Source organism: Rhincodon typus, chromosome 16 (genome assembly GCF_021869965.1).
Source record: "Rhincodon typus isolate 14 chromosome 16, sRhiTyp1.1, whole genome shotgun sequence".
NCBI classification, from domain to species: Eukaryota; Metazoa; Chordata; class Chondrichthyes; order Orectolobiformes; family Rhincodontidae; genus Rhincodon; species Rhincodon typus.
Window position 1 is genome coordinate 28,828,135 of NC_063347.1, and position 13,959 is coordinate 28,842,093.

General features: G+C 41.2%; 1 protein-coding gene across 6 annotated transcripts in view; it reads left to right on the top strand.

Annotated features, from left to right (window-relative positions):
- Positions 1–313: 313 nt before the first annotated feature.
- Positions 314–13,959, top strand: part of ccdc66 (coiled-coil domain containing 66) — a 73,621-nt gene continuing 59,975 nt past the window's right edge. For 3 of the 6 annotated variants that reach the window (XM_048606785.1, XM_048606788.1, XM_048606790.1), the window contains exons 1-2: positions 314–430; positions 12,409–12,473. In XM_048606785.1, the coding sequence (XP_048462742.1) occupies positions 420–430; positions 12,409–12,473 (76 nt within the window). In that variant the 5' untranslated portion in view covers positions 314–419. The remainder of the gene's footprint in view (positions 431–12,408; positions 12,474–13,959) is intronic. The other 3 variants (XM_048606787.1, XM_048606789.1, XM_048606786.1) reach the window with 2 other exon arrangements.

The window sequence follows — 13,959 nt, forward strand, 5'->3', positions numbered from 1 at the left end:
CAGGAGCAGGAAAGTTGACATTTCGGGTCGGGACCCTTCTTCAGATTTCCTCCACACTGTTATCTCTGACTCCAGCATCTGCAGTTCTTACTATTTCTAAGTGAGTTATAACTCACTGCAGCTGCTCTGTTCATTGGCTTTCCTACTCCCGTTTAATCAGCTCACCCTATGCAACACAAAATCTAACTGACAGCGCTCGCGCGCTTCTGCCCATACGCATATGGACATGGGAGTAAGTCTGTTGGTAATTGGTGAGACTCAGGCAACGGTTGTGACCAATCAGAGAGCTGTTTATTATGTGAGTCCGGGGAACAAGCCGAGTGGAGTTTGTGACGTATGGGCCCAGACCAAGCGGTGGCTCTTCATTTACCGGAACTTTCAGCTCCCCTTCTCCAAGCAACTCGCATGACGAATGTGCCATGAATTTGGGGTAAGTTGTGATTGTTTTTCTTGTTTTATGAAAGAAATCATGTTCGTTATCAGCAAATAGCGCATTTACGATCCCTCCCCTCGGCCCCTCCCCCCACTGACTCAGATTGTGAAGTCGCTGGAGGTGGTATAACGAGCGGGGTGCCCGAAGCCTGTCTTATTTCTGAGATAACACGGTGTAGAGCTGGATGAACACAGCAGGCCAAGCAGCATCGGAGGAGCAGGAAGGCTGACGTTTCGGGTTCTTTTTCCTGCTCCTCCGATGCTGCTTGGCCTGCCGTGTTCATCCAGCTCTACACCTTGTTATCTAAGATTCTCCAGCATCGGCAGTTCCCATCAGCTCTGGATCAATTTTAACCCCCGTCTTATTTCTGTTGGCTGTCGATCGGGGAGCAAATTTCTGTAGTCAATCCAGTGTAATCAGCTAGATCGTGACATAAGATATGGCAGCTGATTGACCAGTTTATTGCCGTGAAGAGGAAAAAAAATCACATTTATCACTTTTCCAGGGTAGTTACTTTGTTTTTGTCGGCAAATACTGTGGTCAGTTTGCACACGGAATGTTAACATTAGGGCAGTAACTAATTCAGCTGATCATCCTTTCCCATCTACCAGCACTGTCAGGACATTGGCCCTGGCTCTGTCACGTGCAATCTGTTGACATGTATAAGTCCCCCACCCCAAGAATTTGTCTCAATGTCTGAGCAACCTAAACCTCTTCGATCTTTTCAGCCACGCAGTCATCTGCTCGGTCCTCCTATTCTTTACTGTAAAGTGTGTGCCACCAGGAATATTACAGGAATCACTACATTTTAGGTCCAGCTTGCTGATTTCTTAATTCTCTAAAATCTACCTGCAGGGTCTCATCCTTTTTACCTCTGATTTTACCAATATAGAGAACAGTCTCTGATTCCTGATCTCCTCAGAGTGCTTTGTAGCTGCTTAGTGACATCTACATTGACACCAGAATGTCAATTCCTAGAATTAGTCTGCGACTGGAGATATGCTGCTTGTTCCTTTAGCTATAGAATCCCTATGACTGGTGCTTCCCCATTATTTTTCCTGACCCTAAGGCCTGATAGACTTGGTTTTGGCTGCTCTCCCCATAAAAGCTATTGCCTCTAGCAGTTTTCAGAATTTGTTGCAGGGTGAGGTGCACTCTGGGAACTGCTGCGCTACCTGTCTGCAAACCACCCATTCACTCTTTTTGCCTGTACTACCTTAAGTTGTAACATGACTATTTATACTACTGTGTTTTAACAATGCACTGTTTAATGAATGTATCAAAATGGTTCCAGATGCAGCTCGTGCTCTAAAATCCTGAATTTGAGCTCCTGCAGCTCATGACAGCTCCTCCACATGTAGTTCTCCAGGATTAAAAATTGTCCTGGTGTTCCCATTTGGAGAAGCACATTTAGCAGACTAGATTGAGGAGTCCTGCCATGTTCTTCATTTATTGAAATTAAATTTCAGAAATAAAACTCAATTACTAAACATAAGATTTAAAACCTGATTAATTATTCTAGTTCCATAGTGTAGATGTTTTCATCAATGCTTGCCCGCTTTACTGATCTTGGTCCTGTCACTCCTTCTTCTCCATTGATTAGCATCTCTTTGATGTTATTCTTTCAATTTCTGCCTATGTTAAGACCATAACTGTGGGCAGAATGGTGGCTCAGTGGTTAGCTCTGCTGCCTCACAGCACCAGGAACCTGGGTTCGATTCTACCCTCAGGTGACTGCCTGTATGGAGTTTGCACATTCTCCCTGTGTCTGTGTGGGTATCCTCCAGGTGTTCCAATTTCATACCACAGTCCCAACGTGTGCAGGTTAGGTGGATTGGCCACGCTAAATTGCCCATAGTGTCCAGGGATGTGCAGGCTAGGTGGATTAGTGATGGGAAATGCAGGGTTAGACAGATAGGGTGGGAGGGTCGGTCTGGTGTGGAATGCTCTTCAGAGGGTTGGTTTGAACTTGATGGGCTGAATGGCTTGCTTCCACACAGTAGGCATCCTATGTTTTATAAAATGCAGGAGCTGAATTAGGCCATTCAGCCCATTGAGGCTGCTTCACCATTCAACGAGATTGTGGCTGATCTGAAAACCCTCAAGTCCATTTTCCTGCCTTATCTTATCTCTTTGATTCCCTTATTGATTAAAGAGCTGTCTATCTCAGTCTTGAACATACCTAACAACCCAGCCTTGAGAGCCCAGTGTGGTAAAGAATTCCACAGATTCGTTACCCTCTGAAAGAAGAAATTCCTCTTCATCCCTGTCTTAAATCTGCAACTCCTTATTCTGACCCCGACCCTACACTCCCTCACTAGGGGTGAGATGATTTTTCTGCCTCTACCCTGGCTAGTCCTCTAGGAATCTCGTATGATTCAATAAATTTACCTTACATGCTTATAAACTCCAATGGATATGGCTTGACATACTCTCCTCATAAATAGTCCCTCCATACCTAGTATCAGCCTAGTGAACCTTCTCTGGACTGCTTCCAATGCCATTATATCTTTCCTGAGATAAGCAGCCCAAAACCGTATTCCAACTATGGTCTGACTAATGCCTTATTGTTTTAGCAAACCTCACTACTTTTACACAGCATTCCCTTTAAAATAGAACATAGAACATAGAACAGTACAGCACAGTACAGGCCCTTTGGCCCACGATGTTGTGCTGAACTTTTACCCAAAACCTAAGGTCTATCTAACTGTTACTGCTACCTTATACTATCATCCATATGCCTATCTAATAGCCGCTTAAATGCCCCTAATGAGGCTGACTCCACTACCCTCTCCAGCAATGCATTCCAGGCTCCTACCACTCTCTGAGTAAAGAACCTACCTCTGACGTCTCCCCGATATCTACCTCCTTTCACTTTAACACTATGTCCCCTCATAAAAGCTACCTCCACCCTAGGAAAAAGTCTCTGGCTGTCTACTCTATCTACACCTCTGATCATTTTGTACACCTCTATCAAGTCACCTCTCATCCTTTGATGTTCTAAAGAGAAAAGCCCTAGCTCTCTCAACCTTTCCTCGTAACACCTTCCCTCCATTCCAGGCAACATCCTGGTAAATCTCCTCTGCACCTTTTCTAATGCTTGCACATCTTTCCTGTAATGAGGTGACCAGAACTGGACACAATACTCCAGATGTGGCTGAACGAGGCCAAAAGGGCAACATTACATTTGCCTTTCTAGTTTTTTTTTGTGTTTCATGCATGAGGACTTCCAAATCCCTTTCTGTAACTTACTGCAGTTTTTCTCCATTTAAATAATATTCAGTCCATCTATTCATCCTGTCAAAGTGGATGACCTTTCATTTTCTCATGTTTTATTCTGTCTGCCACATTTTTGCCCACTCACTTAACCTATGTTCCTCTGCAAACTGCTTATGTCATCCTGACCGCTTGCTGTGCCACCTATCTTGGTGTCATCCACAAACTTGGTTATAGTACATTCATGTTCCTCAGCCAAGTTATTACTATATATTATGAACAATTATGGCCCCAACACTGATCCTTTTGGCATTCCACTAGTTATGGGTTGCGTACTAAAAATGCCCTGCATATCCCAACATGCTGTCTGTTAGCAAATTTTCTATCCATCCTAATTTACTGCCGCCAACACCATGGAGTCTTACTAAGTAGCCTAATGTGAGGTACCTTTATCAAACACCTTCAGAAAATCCAAATATATCACATCTGAGCTTCCTTTTATCTAACCTGTTTGTTAACTCCTCAAAGAATTATTGTAAATTTGTTGGGCAAAGTTTCTGCTTCATGAGCATGCTGACTCTGCTTGATCATATAATGTACTTCTAAATACTCTGATATTACATTCTTGAAATGGACTGTAATATTTTCCCAATAAAACACTAAACTAACTTGACCTGTACTTGCCTGTTTTTATCTTCTTCCCTTTCTAAGTAAAGGTGTTATAGTGGCAGTTTCCAATCCTCTGAGACTCTGGATTCTTGGAAGATTTCTACCAGTACATCCACTATTTCTGTAGCTACTTCATAGAGTCATACAGGATAGAAACATCCTTCAGTTCACCATGTCTGTGCCAACCAAACTATACCTTGGTCTATTACCTACTATACCCTGGCATTTTAAGTACTCGTACAGATGCTTCTGAAATGTTGCAAGAGTACTTACCTCCATCGCTCTTTTCGGCAGCCCGTCCTATATTTCTGCCATGCTCTGGGTGAAAAGCAGTTTCCTCAGATTTTGTCTAAACTACTTTCTCCTCACCTTAAACTTATGCCCCATGGTCTGAGACATGTTTGCTGTTGGAAAAAGATTCTCTCAATCTACCTGATCAATGCCTCTCATAATTTTGAATACCTCAGTCAGACTCCCCTTCCTCCCCCAACCCCCCCTCCCACCTCAAAAAAAGGGAAAATAAACCCAAAATATTCAGTCTCTCCTCATAACTTAGACTTTCCATCCAGGCAGCATCCTGGTGAATCTCCTTTGCAGTGCCATCACATCCTTCTGATAATGTGGTGACCAGAACTGTCCACAGTATTTCATCTGTGACCTTACCAGTGCTCCATAAAGTTGCAACAAGACTTCCCTGCTCCTATATTCTACACCCGGGCTGGTGAAGGCAAGTATCCCATATGCCTTCTTCACTATCCTGTCTACCTGTGCTGACACCTTCAGGTATCTATGGACTTGTACACCAAGGTCCCTTTGTTCCTCAGTACTCCCTAGTGACTTACCATTCATTACTTAATTTAATGGCCTTACTTAAGTCCATGTAAACCACATCAAGTTCGCTACTGTCATCAATATATTTAGTCACCTTTTCAAGGATCTCCCTTCAACAAATCCATGCTGACTATCCCTCTCAATCCTTGCCTTTCCAAGTGCTGATTAATCCTGTCCCAGAATTTTTACAATAATTTCCCTACCACTAATATCAGAGTAACTGGTCTGTAATTGCCTGGCCTATCCCTGCTCTCCTTCTTGAACAAAGGAGCCATGTTAGCTATCCTCCAGTCATCTAGCACTTCACATGTAACTAACAAAGTATTAAATATCTCCTTCTAGAGTCCCAGCATCTCCTTCCTTTTCTTCCATAGCAGCCTGAGACACATCTCATCAGGCGCTTTGGATTTAGGCACCTTTATATCTTTAAAACTTTTTATTCATTTGTGGGATGTGGGTGTTGCTAGCTGGCCAGCATTTATTGCCCATCCCTAGTTGCCCTTGAGAAGGTGGTGAGCTGCCTTCTTGAACTGTTGCGTCCACCTGCTGTGAGCTGACCCACAATGCTATTAGGGAGGGAATTTCAGGATTTTGACCCAACGACAGTGAAGGAACGGGGATATATTTCCAAGTCAAGATGGTGAGTGGCTTGGAGGGGAACATGAAGGTGATGGTGTTCCCATGTATGTGCTGCCCTTGTCCTTCTAGATGGAAGTGATTGTGGGTTTGGAAGGTGCTGTCTGAGGATCTTTGGTGAATTTCTGCAGTGCATCTTGTCGATAGTACACACTGCTGCTCCTGAGCGTCGGTGGTGGAGGGAGTGGATGTTTGTGGATGTGGTGCCAATCCAGTGGGCTGCTTCATCTGGATGGTGTCAAGCTTCTTGATTGTTGTTGGAGCTGCACTCATCCAGGCAAGCGGGGAATATGCCATCACACTCCTGACTCGTGCCTTGTAACGTGTAGGTGGACAGGCTTTGGGGAGTCAGGAGGTGTGTTACTTGCCACAGTATTCATAGCCTCTGACCTGCTCTTGTAGCCACTCTTTATGTGGTGATTCCAGTTGAGTTTCTGGTAAATGATAATCCCGAGGATTTGATAGTGGGGGATTCAGTGATGGTGACACAATTGAATGTCAAGGGGTGGTGGTTAGATTGTCACTTATTGGTGATAATAATAGCCTGGCATTTGCGTGGTGTGAATGTTACTTGCTACTTGTCAGTCCTAGCCTGGATATTGTCCAGATCTTGTTGCATTTGAACATGGATTGCTTCAATATCTGATTAGTCGCAAATGTTGCTGAATTTTGTGCAACAATTGGTGAACATCCCTACTTCTTATATTATGATGGAGTGAGGTCATTGATGAAGCAGCTGAAGATGGTAGGGTCTGGGACACTACCTTGAGGAACACCTGCAGCTATGTCCTGGAGCTGAGATGACTGACTTCCTACAACCATGACCATCTTCCTATGTGTCAGATCTTCCTATCTAATACCACCTCCTTATTAATACTAACATGCTGTAAAACCTCATCATCCCAACTGAAATCTCCAGCTACATTGTCTTTCTTCTTGTGATTACGGATGAGAAATATTCATTTCAAACCTCACCCACATCTTCTGGCTCTCTGCGTGGGTTGTCTTTAGTAGTCCCACTCTTTCTCTGATATCTTCTTACACTTTTAGTACTTAAGGAAATTCCCAAGGTATTTTCTAATGTTATTTGCAGAAGATATTTTCTGATCTCTCTTTGCCCTCCTAATTTCTTTTATAAGCATCCCCCACTTCGATGCTTTCTGTACTCCTGAAGGGCCTGTCATGTTTTTAATGCTCTGTACCTATCATATGCTTCCTTCTTTCTCTTCCTTTAGTATTCTAGAATGCATCCTGTCAGATCCAGGGACCTATTGGTCTTTTTAGTTCCATTTGTTTCCCTAGCAATTGTTATTGTATTATTTCCTCTTGTCTTTTTGCTCCTTGATTATTTAGTAATTTTGTAATGCTATTAGTGTCTTCTAATGAGGTGGTATTAGATAGGAAGATCTGACACATAGGAAGATGGTTCTGGTTGTTGTAGGTCAGTCAACTCAGCTGTAGGACATCTCTGCAGGAGATCCTCAAGGTAATATCCCAGGCCCAACCATCTTCTATGATGAAGACTGTTGCAAAATATTTATTCAACTGTTCTACCATTTTCTTGTTCCCCATTATTATTTCCTCAGCCTCATTCTCAATGGGGCCAGTGTTCACTTTGGATTCTCTCTTCATTTTTATGTATTAAAAGAAGCTCTCATTGTCCATCTTGATATAACTTGCAAGCTTACCCTCAAACATTATCTTCTCCCTCTTCCAGCGTTTGGTTGCCTTTTATTAGTTTTTAAAACTTTCCCAATCCTCTGGTTTACTACTGATCTTTGCCATGTTGTAACTTTTTTTTTCTTCCAATTGATGCTTTCTTAAACTTCCCTGGTTAACCATAGTTGGCTTGTCACCTTCCTAGAATCCATCTTCCCCACTAAAATACATCACTGCTGTGAGCATGAACTATTTTCTTGAATGTTTGCCATTGTTCCTCAACCGTCTTTGCCTGTAAATGCCTTGCCCAGATCACTCCAGTGAACTTTATCCTCACTTCTTTGTAATTATCCTTATTTAATCTTAACACAGCTGTCTCCAACCCAAGTTCCTCCCCTTCAAATTGAAACGTTAACTCTGCTTTCTCTCCACAGATGCTGCCAGATTTGCTGAGCTTTTCCAGCAACTTCTATTTTTGTCTCTGACTCTATTTATTGCTGTTTTTTATGTACACTCTGTCCCTTCCTGCCCGACTGTATTATTATAGGTCTGAAGCTCTTCTGTTTAGCAGTTTCTTTCTCTCTTAGCCTCACTTGTAGCCTGTCTTTCTCTCTCCAACCCCTTGGAAGTTTCACTCCCCCTACGTCCACAGCCTCCCTCTCTGTCCCCTTGCAGTCTCTTGGTTTTTCCCATGCCACCCCCTACCCCTAAGCAACACTGCCTGCCCAAAGCTATTAGCTTGCAGCCTCATCTGTCTCCCCAGGTCCGTCTCTGCCCATCCCCCTGCCTTGACTTCCTCCCCATTTCTCTCCACTCTATTTACAGAACCAAGTTTTCTTCAATTCGTCACCTCATGTGAATTTTCCCTGGGCAATTTGAGGACTTTGAAGAGCAGACTTGATTCCATTCACATATATTTTCAGCATTCATTGTTTTTGAGGTGGTAGTGGATAGATTTTTGACTAACAAGGGAGTTATTGGTTATTAGGGTAGTTGAATGTGATGTTGAGTTTTCATTGGATCAGCCATGACCTACCTTATTGATCGGCAGAGCAGGCTAAAGTGGCTGAATGGCCACTCCTGCTCCCAATTCATTTGTTCAAAGGTTCATCGGGATTAAAAGCCAGAGTATTGTAACAAAGAAAAAGGTTATAAAGCAACTGTGGATATTCTTTCAAGGTGGCCAGATATCAAAAAGAGGTGAGCTGTGACTATTATTTGAAGGACAATTGATTGGAAAAATCAAGGAAAAGGTCTTAAACACACTTTATTTGGGGAGACAGTACTGTTGATGATGGAAGAAGAGGAGTTATGGACTGGTCTGAGAATGGAGCAGAGAATGTTCATAATCCTTGATCTTCTAAGTTGGAGGCATAAGTATTATCCCTGTTTTTAGGCTAATGAATTTGGAGTTTTACTACTTAGTCATGAATTACATTTCAAACTGGTTCTATTGCAGCTAACATTTAGTATTTTAGCCATAACATATAGCATGATTTGTGAGGATATTAAATGAGAACTTTCTATGAATTCTCAAAATGCACTTTACTCTTCCATTAGGAAATAATTCATTCAATTAATATTTAGTAAAATGTCTAAATCTCTAAATGAGAGTAGAGTCGAGTCATACCTGTGGCTTGCAGCACAACAATATGGTATATCAAGTTACACAGCATGTATGGCATTGAAACAGGCAATTTATCCCAATCAGCCCATGATTCCTCCCATCTTTACTGAGCTAAGCCTACCATTATGCCCATTTATATAAATGATTTGGAAGTGAATATAGGAGGTTGGTAAGTTTGCAGATAGGTAGTGTGGTGGACAGTGAAGAAGACTATCTCAGAGTAAACAGAACCTTGATCAGATGGGCCAATGGGCCGAGGACTGGCAGATGGAGTTTAATTGTGAGGTGTTGCATTTTGGTAAGGCAAACCAGGGTAGGACTTGTACAAGTAATGATAGGGCCCTGGAGAGCGTTGCCGAGCAAAGGGACCAAGGGGTGCAAGTGCATAGTTCCTTGAAAGTGGAGTCGTGGGGAGACAGGGTAGTGAAGGTGTTTGGCACGCTTGCCTTTATTGGTCAATGTATCGAGTATAAGAGTTTGGATGTCATGCTGCGGCTATATGGGACTTTGGTGAGGTCACTTTTAGATAACTGTGTACAAATCTGGTCACTTTTCTACAGGAAGGATGTTGTTAAACATGAGAAGATGCAGAAAAGATTTAGAAAAATGTTGCCCGGACTAGAGGGTTTAAGTTGTAGGGAGAGGCTGAATTGGTTAGGGCTTTCTTCCCTGGAGCATCAGAGGCTGAGAGGTGACCTTATAGAGGTTAATAAAATCATGAGGGGCATGGATAGGGTGAATAGCCAAGGTCATTTTTCCTACGGTGGGGGAGTCCAAAACTAGAGGGCACAGGTTTAAGGTGAGAGGGGAAAGATTTATAAAGGACCTGAGGGGTAACTTTTCACACAGACAGTGGTGCGCGTATGGAAAGAAATGCTAGAGGTTGTGGAGGAGGTGGGTACAATTACAACATTTAAAAGGCATCTGGATGGGTAAATGAGTAGGTAAGTTTTAGAGGGATATGGGATTAGGTCGGGTTGGGATGTCTGATTGCCGCGGACGAGTTGGGCCGAAGGGTATGTTTCTATGCTGTATGACTCTGACCCTCTTTTTTTTCTCCCTTATTTACCTAGTTACGTCTGCCACTAAGTTGATAGAGGTCAGGTTTTTCCCTCATTTGTTTAAAGATAAACAGACAAACAATATACTTCAGGGACTGACATACTTCAACAAAGCCTGATACCCAGAATGGTCCAAGGAAGCACTGATAGGTTTTAGCAAAGCTGTGAATTTGGATTTTTTTTTAAAGGATCCATTAACATTGGGAAATGGGACAAATTGACTTTGTTTTCAAGTTGTGGGATGTTTGACTTGGCATTTAGCAAATTGTCTGTGGTGCAGTTGTAGAATTTGTCACAACTAGAATTTGTCAAAATCTGAGCAGATTTTTCAGAGCAGGTTATTAGCTATGGATTGACCTGAAACATTCTCAGCAGTGCTGTTACAGAGCATCAGCCAGAGTTGGGTAATTGTAATAACATTCATAGCGTTAAACTGTACACCAGTTGAATCTTGATTAAGGCACACAGCTTGAGCAAAATCTCTAGAAAATTTAACTGCATTATAGAGAAATAAAGCATTGTGCTCAGCTTGCATTTTTTAAGGACTTTACTAACTTCTGGTGCAACTTTGAATGTTTGGTTTATTTGTACTCCTAACTCCAAGTTTTCCTCTACTGTACAAATAATAAATTCCCTCATTTATTCTTCCTACCAAAATGAACTATAACACTTAACTGTATTGAACTTAATTTACCAATTATTTGTTCATCATTGTGGAAGTTTATTAATGTCCTCTTGTAACTTTTTTGTATTCCTCAATATTGACTATCTCCCCCTATTTGTTGTCATATGCAAATAGAAATTGTATTTTCTTGATCCCAAAGCACAAATTGTGAATGTAATTTGGGAACAATGTTCATCCCATCACTGACTATCGTCGCTTGGGATAACTACCTTTAATTGCCAATCTGTGCTTTTTGTAAGCCAGCTAGCAATCCATTTTGCCACTTCTCCTTTTCATTATTTCATGATAGAACCCCTCATCAAAGGCCTTTAGAAAATCCAAATAAATAACATTCAGTGCATAACAATTGTCTACTCTCTCTGTTACCTCTGGTAAACATTCACAAAAATGCTTCTAGTGATCATGATTTTCAGTTATGTTGATAAATTAGAAAATTTAGGAGTGTTTTCGTTAGAGAAGATAGGTTGAGAGCAGATTTGATACCGGTATTTATTATATTAAGGAATCTGGGAAGAGTAGTTGGGGAGAAACTACACCAATTGGTGGAAGAATTGAGAACAGGATGGCACAAGCCTAAGGTAAATGACAAAAGGAGCAGTGGCAATATGAACAGAAATCTTTTCACACAGAGTGGTTAAGATCTGGAATGCACTGCCTTGGAGGGTGAAGGAGGCAGGATTAATCAATGCTTTAAGAGCAAACTGGTTTATTATTTGGAAAGAGAAAATGTGTAGGGCTCTGGGAAGAAGCTGGGGTAGTGGCATGAAATATAATGTTCCTTTGGAGAGCTGGCACAGATGGGCTGATTTTGTGATCTTAAAAAGAAATGAACAGGCTCAATGCTGCAGCTAGGCTTTTCTGGTCATGCTAAACAGTGAAAATATTAAAATAATTTGAAACTAATCTCCATTGATCCATTGGACCACTGATTAGAACTGATTTTGGGATTGGTTGCTTTTTTACATACTTTCCATTCTAGATAGGTAATTATCTACAGTGTTATATGAATTTGTGCTCTTTAGGTCAAAGATTTTTGTTCAGCTACATAATTCCGTACAGGATTCTTTGTTTCCCACCAAAATCTACCATTTTTGATCTTGGCTCTATGGTCTTATTACCTGCAAAAAGGAAACCATGTATTATCGAGAAGAGGGATTGTGTGGAGGAAGGCTCATGCCTTTGCCTTCTTCAGTTGCTTTGCAATGGAGCAACAAACCCTGGTGCAGGTAAACAACTGATCTTCTGCGTTGATCAGTAGTTACAGAATCTAAGTGGGGAAGACATTACATACAAAAACAAATTGTTGGAAAAACTCAGCATGTCTGGCAGCAACTGTGGAGAGAAAGCAGAACTAACATTTCAGGTACTTTAAAATGTACATGAGGAAAGCATGATTTTTTAATGAAAAAAAAATCTAAATTTTGGAGTCGCTGCTCCAAAAACTTTTGTATACCAACTCTGCAAAAATGAATTTCAGGAAGTGTCTCCGAACAATAGCTTTGTATAAACTTGAATGATGCAATTTAAGTTTTCAAACATCTTTGGTAGATGTATAGCATTATGCATACTAACAAATTATGCTTACTTGCAGGGATGGTTTGAAACTTGAAACACATTTTTTTAATGGAAAGCCTAAGTTAATTTTAGCACCTTGTGGTAAGTGTTAATTAAGTAACTGATGTTGCCTTATAAGTTCATCCATAATAAACATCACCATTTTGTGTTTAGCAAGATCCTTGTTAAATAGGGAGAATAGAAACAAAATACAAGTATCCCATGTCATTTATGTGAATTATGCTCTGTCTGCACAATAGTTACTAGCTTCCAGTTCCAGACCACTTTTATTTTTTTAAAAAGTTCAATATTTGAGCCCACTTGTTCTTGTTCCACTCGCGAGGAACATTTTAAAAGTGTTATCAGAATTGATTGCAAAAAACTAGGTCACTGCCTTTGAACAGGTACCTTAAAGAAGAACAAAACTACTCGATCCAAATGAAAACAATGCAAATAATGGCATAAGTCTGATACTAACCTGGGTGTGAATGTCATGGTATACAGTCTTGGAATTCCATGGCAAAGGTCCTGTGTGACAATTTATGCAGTGGAAAATTTATAACTGACCATTGCAGAAATTTAATGTAAAACACATGATTTTAAGGAATTGATTTGAAGTTTGTGATCTCCATTCAAATGAGCATAAACACATGGTTTGACATAGAAGCACCTAATGAAATTGCAAGACAATCCAGTACCAGTTATCCATGTTTTCTATCAGCAGAACATTTGGCTTTGGGTGATGGTAGATCAGTAGCCCAGTATATATATTGTCAGAAGTCAGAAAAGAATATTGTCCAGGCCTATGACACTTTGCACATTTGCTGCTGCCTATTTAATTAAATTGTTGAAACTAATGTCTGCCCACCAGGGAGAAGGGTTTATCTACCGGCTGGCTGAGGAGTTTGTCAGCTTCGCCCAACCATCTTCAGCTGCTTCATCAATGACCTTCCTTCTGTTGTAAGATTGAAATTGGGGTTGTTCAGTGATGATGGCATAATACTCTGCATCATTCATGATTCCTCAGATACTAACACAATTCTATCCTTATGTAGCGAGACCTGGAAAACACTTAGTTTAAGGTTGATAAGTTCTGTGTAATATTCAAGTAACATAAATGCTAGGCAATGAGTATCGCCAAGAAGAGAGAAACTAATCATCTCACTTTGACATCCGTGATCTGAGTTCCACTGAATTCTACACTGAATAATCTGGAGTTCACCATTTACTAGAAATTTAACTGGACTAATCATGTAAGTACTGTGGCTACATGACCAGGTCAGAAGCTTGAAAGCCTGCAGCGTGTAACTCACTTTCTGCTTCCCCAGAGTGTCTCTAAAAGGCACAAATGAGTAGTGTAACAGATAACATTCTCTGCTTTTAAAAAAAAATTCACTGCTGCGCATGGATCTCCAAGATCCATGCACAGCAGTGGCTTCAGGATGCAGAAACCATTTGTCGGCACATCAGTTGATATTTCCTGAGCTTCTCAACAGCTGTGCAGCAGCATAGTTTAGAGGGAACATTGCTGATGGAATTCTCCCTATGTATCTGGATGTTTGCAGCTCCAACAACATTCGTGAAGCTT